This window comes from Procambarus clarkii, chromosome 52 (genome assembly GCF_040958095.1).
Source record: "Procambarus clarkii isolate CNS0578487 chromosome 52, FALCON_Pclarkii_2.0, whole genome shotgun sequence".
Taxonomy (NCBI): domain Eukaryota; kingdom Metazoa; phylum Arthropoda; class Malacostraca; order Decapoda; family Cambaridae; genus Procambarus; species Procambarus clarkii.
The window spans coordinates 24,496,643-24,504,511 of NC_091201.1; the positions used below are offsets into that span (position 1 = coordinate 24,496,643).

At 37.1% G+C, this 7,869-nt stretch overlaps 1 protein-coding gene across 3 annotated transcripts; it reads left to right on the forward strand.

The window, feature by feature from the left end:
• The first annotated feature begins 606 nt into the window (after nucleotides 1-606).
• Nucleotides 607-6,359, forward strand: LOC123763635 (zinc finger protein 93). 3 transcript variants are annotated; one of them, XM_045750884.2, is made up of 2 exons: nucleotides 607-793; nucleotides 2,564-6,359. In XM_045750884.2, the coding sequence occupies exon 2, from the start codon at nucleotides 2,670-2,672 to the stop codon at nucleotides 3,663-3,665; it is 996 nt and encodes a 331-aa protein (XP_045606840.1). In that variant the 5' UTR covers nucleotides 607-793; nucleotides 2,564-2,669; the 3' UTR covers nucleotides 3,666-6,359. The 3 variants fall into 3 exon arrangements, with proteins under 3 accessions (XP_045606840.1, XP_045606839.1, XP_045606838.1); XM_045750883.2 differs by having other exon boundaries at nucleotides 776-907; XM_045750882.2 differs by lacking the exon at nucleotides 607-793 and adding an exon at nucleotides 807-1,011.
• The last annotated feature ends 1,510 nt before the right edge of the window (nucleotides 6,360-7,869 follow it).

Below are 7,869 nucleotides of genomic sequence, written 5' to 3' on the forward strand. Positions count from 1 at the left end.
TTAATCTTATCTTAATTGTTGTACTAATAAATATTATGATATGTCTAATATTAGACACATTACGTGTCATCTAATTTTTGCATTTGTTTTATAAAGTGTTTACTCGTGTCCTTTTTTATCCTTGTTTATTTTAAAGCCTGGGTTCGAATCCTGCTGGGGGAGGATTAGGCCCTGAAGGCCACACAACCAAAGCACAATTCCATAGTCGACTGATGGATGCCTACTATTACTACTCTATGTTATGTTAGGTTCCAGATGCTTCTCTAAATTATTCCTAAGTATTTCCGTTCTGTTATTAATGTAATTAAACTATTGTACTGATGTGAATTTGAATTTGAGGTGCTACACAGTAATGAATCAGAATCAGAATCTTTATTCAGGTAAAGCTACTATGCTAGCTTTATGAAGCATGAAGTTATGAAGCTACTATTATGCAAAGCATTGCGAGCAAAACTTAGAATAACCTTCTTAAACCTATACTATTTGCTGATATAACAGTACCCTCATCTCTAGCCCAAACTCACCCAGCAACTTTAACCATTCAACGTGAAAACTTCTGTACAGTACTTAATTACGTATCAGAGAGCACGGGGCTAGTCCCGCCAAATTGCTTGGTTGTACCAGTACTCACCTAATGGACGCTCAGGCGATAAGTGCGCCAGACATCCTTTCAGTTTGATTTGTTTAAAGAAGAATATGTAGCATCGTGACCCAATGGTCCCAAAACGTGACCCGCGTTCGGGGTACCCCTGCGGAGTTGGAGCCAGACATGGAGGCCCAGCGGGCCCTTCAGGTTAGGGGCGGCAGACGGTGGCCAAGCGACCCAAACAACACGCATCAGCTGACCATCTGCTGCCACTGCCAACACCTTATTTATTTATTTATTTATTTATATATATACAAGAAGGTACATTGGGATTGTGAGGATACATAGCATAGTAATTACATTCTTGTAAAGCCACTGGTACGCGCAGCGTTTCGGGCAGGGCGTTTCTGCTCCTGTGTGTCATGGTAAGCGTAGTACAGTATTTCAATTTGCTCCATCTACTGTTGCTGTTAATATACTATCGTTGTATAATGCTGATCATTAATTTAAATTTTACTGTTCTGTGAGTGAGGGTTCCGGGAGCTGGAGACCTACCCATACTCACAGTGGTCCCTGGCCAGTCACTATAGTTAGGCACCACTTACCTTCCTTACTTCTGTATGGCAAGTCACAAAGCATTATATTATTGCTGTATACGTCTTTCCAAATCCGAAATTAAATTGTGTAACTTAATAAAATGCATAGTAACAATATAGACTACAGTACAGTACTTCAGTCATTAGTTTTATTTCTTTATGATTTATTTTTGACCTTTTACCTTAACATTCACTGCCAATAGTGCTATATGCTTTTCTTTTGATAGTTACTTACTGCAAATTGTTTGTTAGCTTATAAGCTTTGCTGTAAATGCAATGTGTGTTAGTGTTGTAAGAATTGAGCTGAATTTACCTGAAGGTCACCATCTCTCCCTAGTGGCCTCGATTGGGATAGGAAGCCAGATGCTTGTTAAACGTACCCCCCCCCCTCCCCCATTGTTCTTGAGGATTTTTTCCAAGCTTTGATTTTGAACTGAAGTAATGTCTTAGTGTTGACAGCTTCGGTGGGTAGGTGAATCTATGGGTTTATAATCTTGTGGGTGAAAAAGCATCTCCTGTTTTCTGTCTTAAATTGCAGCTTGTTGGCCTTGAAGCTGTTAACCCTTGTATGCATTATATTTAACCTTTTAATTAATGAAGTGGTAGCTTGAATTAATATCCTTAAACATGTTTAATATTTTAAATGCCTTATTGAGATCAGCCCTGTCATGTCTGGTTTGCAGTGTCATTGGTCCTGTGGCCCTCAACTGTTTCTGGTAAGAGACGACCTAATTTGGAATTATTTTTGTCACTGTGTTTATGCTTTCTCCAAAGCAGATACAGTATATCCATTGATGGTGGGGTCTCCATGCTTAGATGCTTGAATGCAAGTCATGCCATTAAGATGTACAGTACCACAGCAATTGTCAGCAAATCTCAAATAAATTAATCAAAGCATACAATAATGTGCGAACCAACGGCTAACATATTTTTCACTTTCACTGTTTAACCTGCAATAACTATGGAAAGGGCCTAAATGACCCAAGCACTGGCAAGAAGGATGTAGATGAGAGTAATGAGGAGAAGTTATCAACGTTATCAACGTTGAATCAACATTATTGACATTGATTTAACATTGATAGTAGCTGTAAAACCTGTTTTAACACTATGGATAATCAAAACCCACATATCATACTACGTAGGAGTCATTGGGACTTGGAATGGGAGCTGATTCTTCTTAAAGAAGGGCATTAGTTTTACATGCCCACACAATGACACTTGCCATATAGTCACAAGTCACCATGCAAAGTTCCATGAGGCTAGCACTACATGTCTGGTCTCCAACCTTGGGCAGACACATTCTATTTTATACAATAGATATACAGTACAGCATGTCATATTTATGCCAACTGCTTACTATTCAAATTTGTTTCTATTTCAGAATTTCATCACTACTGACAAAACTCTATGGATGCGATACCTTGAGGGGAAAATGGTGTGTGTAGCTTGATCGTTGTCCTTCAGGAATAGCTCAGACATAATTAACCATGAATGTTAATCTATATTGGGAGCATAATGTAAAATGTGAATTTTGTGAAGCAACATTTGATAATCAAGATACTTTAAAACAACATTTGAGGCTTCATTCCCGGAGAAAACCTTATAAGTGTGATGAATGTGGAGCAAAATTTTCATACAATAGTACGTTAGAGTGGCACAAAAAGAGTCACACTGGGGAGATGCCATTCAAGTGTGATGAATGTGGTGCTCAATTTCTTCAGAACAGCATGTTAGTTTGGCATAAGAGGAAACACGGAATGGGGGAGAGTTCACAGAATTCTGCACTTGTTGTAAATATGACAAATATTTACCACCAGCAGGGTGTGCACAACTTTTCCAATATATTTAACTTGCCAAACTTGGTGAATACATCATGCACTTTTCCCACTAATGTTGTGGCCTCTTGCTCAACAGGACCTACAACCAGTATTACAACACCATCAGATCTCCACATGGTTAATTCTCTTTCTTCCCAACCTGTTATTGCTACAGGCTCTTCACAACCCGAAATGTTAACAGATATGTCGGGTAAAAGGAAACCCGAAGGAGAAGGAGGAACATACAGGTGTGATATATGTGGTACTCTGTTAATGCTCAGTTCTGATCTAAAAGCTCATATGGATACCAAACATAACATGGGTGAAAACAATCCTTTTTACATTCTTGCTAGGCAGCAACAAGAAAATGGTGAGTTTGTACCAAGAAAAAAAATCATAGTTGAAAAACCCTACAAATGTGATCTCTGCGGTGCAGGTTTTAACACTGAAGGTCATCTGAAAAGTCATCGGCAAAAGCATACAGTAGAGAGGCCATACAAATGTGAAAAATGTGGCCTAACATTTTCTGATCACACTATTTTAGAGTCACATGAACGAAGGCATCAAGCTGATAGACCATACAAATGTGATCGCTGTGGTGCAGCTTTTTTCAGAGAGACTCATTTAAAAAGACATACCAAGAGGCACACAGGAGAGCTTGTGTGATAGATACAGTTTGTATTTACTACTGTTCTTTGGAAATAACAATTGTTTTAAAATGGCTTGTTTAACATTTTAAATATTTATGTACTGTACAGTAGAAGTTCTTTGCTAATAATATGTCATTATATAAAATAGGGAGCCCAGAGCAGTCATTTTTTAGGCACTCAGCAGCTCGTGAAACATTTTTGTACAATCCTAAGTTTATAGTGAAAAATTCTGTGTGAACGCTTGGGTCTTACTTCATGTAGCATATCTGCTTATTAAGAATACTGCACAGGATACTAAAATATATTATCTCTGGTTGTAAACTAGTATCTAAGCTTTTATATTGATAGCATCCATATCACATGCATTGTCATAAGTTCTATCTAAGGTATGGCATTGTTAGGTAATGTATATTTTAAATTTGCAGTTAGATGAATACTGTATAATTTCATGCAATATTTTTATATATAATTTGTTAAATTTAGCATTCTTTTTGTGAGAAGATAAACATTTGTCCCAATTTAATCAAGGATCTAAACACGTACACAATAATGTTAGTTTTAAAGAGAGTTCAGTTAGAGTAGCTGTAACTATCTGGCATAATCTGCTTTGGTTGATTTAAGACTGAATGGGAATGGATTCCATAACTCTTTTGCTGCACACTTTAATTCTGACCAAAAAAAATATATATACAATATTTTATTTTTGCTATTATGATTTTACATTTCTAGTAAGAAAATTACCTGATCTTTCCAGCAGAGTTATTTGAAAAACAAAAGCAATAATTCACGGTAAAAAAAATGAAAATGTGTTTGGGTGTTTGCAAAGATACATATCATTATCCCTGTCAACATTGTAAGAATGCTATAATTACAATTTTTTTTTTTTTTTGAGTTGGGGATGGGGAAAGTAAGGGTTTAGTTTCCTTCATTTATACAGTATTTAATATCCAAGAAAGTAATGCTTGTGTACATCCTACATATTGAGGTCCCTCGATGGTCAAACTACTGACCCTCCTCAAGATGCAACCCACAACAGTTGCCTAACTCCTAGGTACCTATTTACTACTAGGTAAACAGAGGTATTAGGTGAAATGAAGCATGCCCAACTATTTCTGCCTCGCCCAGGAATCGAACTTGGGATCCCTGATTGTGGGTCGAGAACAAAGCCAACTGCACGATGAGACTGTTTTTGAGTCTCCACTGTATAATATATGATCCAGGCTGCTAAATATAAGATATAGAAATTTTATTTAGGGAAAAGTACATACATACAAAATGACTTACAAGCAGAATGTTGGATTTCTGGATAAAGCAAATACTGCATTGTACATACTATGCCTAAAGCCACTAGTACTCACAGGGTTTTGAGTAAACAGGCAATTACAGTATTCGGGAAAATAAAGCTAAAAATGTTCCTAATGTACTGAATATCATTGTAAATACAAGGAATGTATGCATTTTATTCATAAAACATCCTTTTTTATGAAAATTCTTAATGATTTATGTTGTTTCTCACTTATGTTTACATTTCTAATTGTAAAACAATGTTTTTCATATTAATCATCATACCTCTCATAATGGCAAGTAAGACTTGAATAGGAAATACCTATTCCTGAGAGATATAGGGCTACCACATTAATAAGCTTCTGTTCTTTATGCCAGATGTTTGGAAAAACTGTTTCAAGGAGTTGAAATTCCATATTCTATGAAAAACTCGCCTTTTGTTTTTTGTTGAAAAACAATAATGTCCTTTTCGTCATTTATCTGTAGCCATGTTTCACAGTGAAAAGTTTAAGACCCTATACAAAAATAAACAGTACAGTATGGCATTTGATTAATATCTAATTGGAAAATAATACACTTTCCATGACCTAGTCATTTACTAACTTTAAAATTTATATATTGTACTATATTGTACAGTGCTAGTGTATTACATTATAATGTTTGTAGGTAAGTCCCCCAATACAGTTTGGACAACTTTTTGTAAAATATTTGTGTAAAATCAGGTATTGCAAGCAGACCTATTTTAATTATGCCATAGTACTGTATAGCTACACTTTTTGACTAATATGTGCCCGAGACTTAAAACTTCATATTAGTAAACCGTAGAGGTATTCATAGTTAAAAGAGGGTATGCAAATTGTGTATGATGTCAAATTTGCAGTATTACTGGACAAGAGGGTAGCAGGTTCCAGACAATGCTGTTACTGTATATAGAGTATGAGTGAGTTACTGTATGTCCTCTGCTCACAATCAAATAACTATCAAATATCCCAGATTAAATTCCCAAGTGGGACAGAGATGGTTGGACATGTTACCTTTCACCTGATGTTTATGTTCACCTAGCAGTAAAGAGGTACCCAGGAATTAGGCAGCTGTTGTGGGTTGCATGCTGGGGAAGGTCAGTACTGTATTTTGCAGAGGGCCTTGATAAGCCTAACTGGCTTCCAGTTAGGCGAGAAACCATAAGGTGTACCATATGTCAACATATACTGTGTGTTCACTGTACTATATTGAAAGTATTATATTGTATAATATCTAATTCCAAAAGTAAGAACTTGGATGACAATATGAATACAGGTACTGTACTGTTCAATAAATCTTTAGGCTACCGTTCCATCACATATTGCAGCCAGAGAAACTGAAAGAGTTCTTTCTGTTCAGGGATATTTACCCTTCCCATACTAGTGCAATAAATATGGAAAATTTGGTCATAGTGTTTTAATTTGGAGGAACAAATATCTTTCCATATATCTGGCTCATCCAGCCATATTAATAATTTAAGTCCACTTGTGTAACCCAGCTAGCTTGCTGCATTAATTGCTGTACTAGTTACCTTTCTTTTGCCAGGTTCTTTGATCATTATAAAATGGAACAATTCATCTTATAACAATAGAGATGTGACATGAATAATGGTAAAGAAGGAAATTAGACAGGATTCATAGAAGTTTAAATACAGTACAAGACTTCCATAGACAAAATATATCTTGAATGTCAAGAAAACGCAAGAATAACCTCTTCCAGTAGCATACAACTTCATCTTTTTAATGTCATCTCGACCTTTTAAGGATCATTCCAGCACCACTGCCCTTTTAATCAGGAATAATGTTCTATTTATTTTCCTGACTTGGGTAAGACATCCATTCCTTGGCTGCTTGCATATTCCTAATAAGTGGTATGTTATCTAATCACTTTATCTCCCTCAATGACAATTTCTCTTGCTGATTTCAGACTTCTTTTAGATCTTTTTACCTGCACCCATTAATCATTTTAGATGACTAACTGTGGCCATTTAGTATACAGAGGCGCATAATGGGCTCAGGGACTGAACACCAAAATTAATTTAACTAATCAAGTTACAATCTTGACAAGCTAGTAACAAAATGTAATGTTCTGATGTGTGGTTTGGTCATAAGATCTTTAGTCAATTTCCTACTTGGTGTTCTCTTTATGACTACTTCCCATAGATCCTAAAAACACCAATGTGCTCTACTGCTCTTCAAAGAAACCAGCTACCCAGGTCGCTGCCACATGCTGTGATATATTTGGATAAAGTGATGCCGACTTTTGCGTCCTTGCCGAGGCCACTAGAGACTTGATTACCTCCTGCATAGCAGTTAATTCTTCCTGTTCCTTACCGCCAACGTATCATTGTATGTACTAGCTCTATCTATAAATTCATCAATATTTGTATCACCCCTTGTATGTATGTACTTTACCTAAATAAACATTTCAATTTGAATTTAAATTTGAATCTGCATGCTCCAACATCAACGACAAGAACAATACGTGCTGAAACTAATGGGTGTCTAGACACACCTCCTCCCTCAGTACCTGAGACATCTGCACCTACTGTCTCGCCAGTTGACCAGACGCAACCAGCTAACTACCGCTACGGTCGTTTGCTTCTAGTCTCCAAACCCCAACCACTTGGGCTGGGCAGTAGAGCGACGGTCTCGCTTCATGCAGGTCGGCGTTCAATCCCCGACCGTCCAAATTGTTGGGCACCATTCCTTTCCCCCCGTCCCATCCCAAATCCTTATCCTGACTCCTTCCAAGTGCCATATAGTCGTAATGACTTGGCGCTTTCCCCAAACTCCAAGGTACATATTTCTAGGTGAACAGGTGCATTAGGCGATAGGATACGCGCCCAACCATTTCTGTTCCGCTCTGAATTCGAACCTGGAATTCCTGATTGTGAATCGAGAACGAAGCCTACT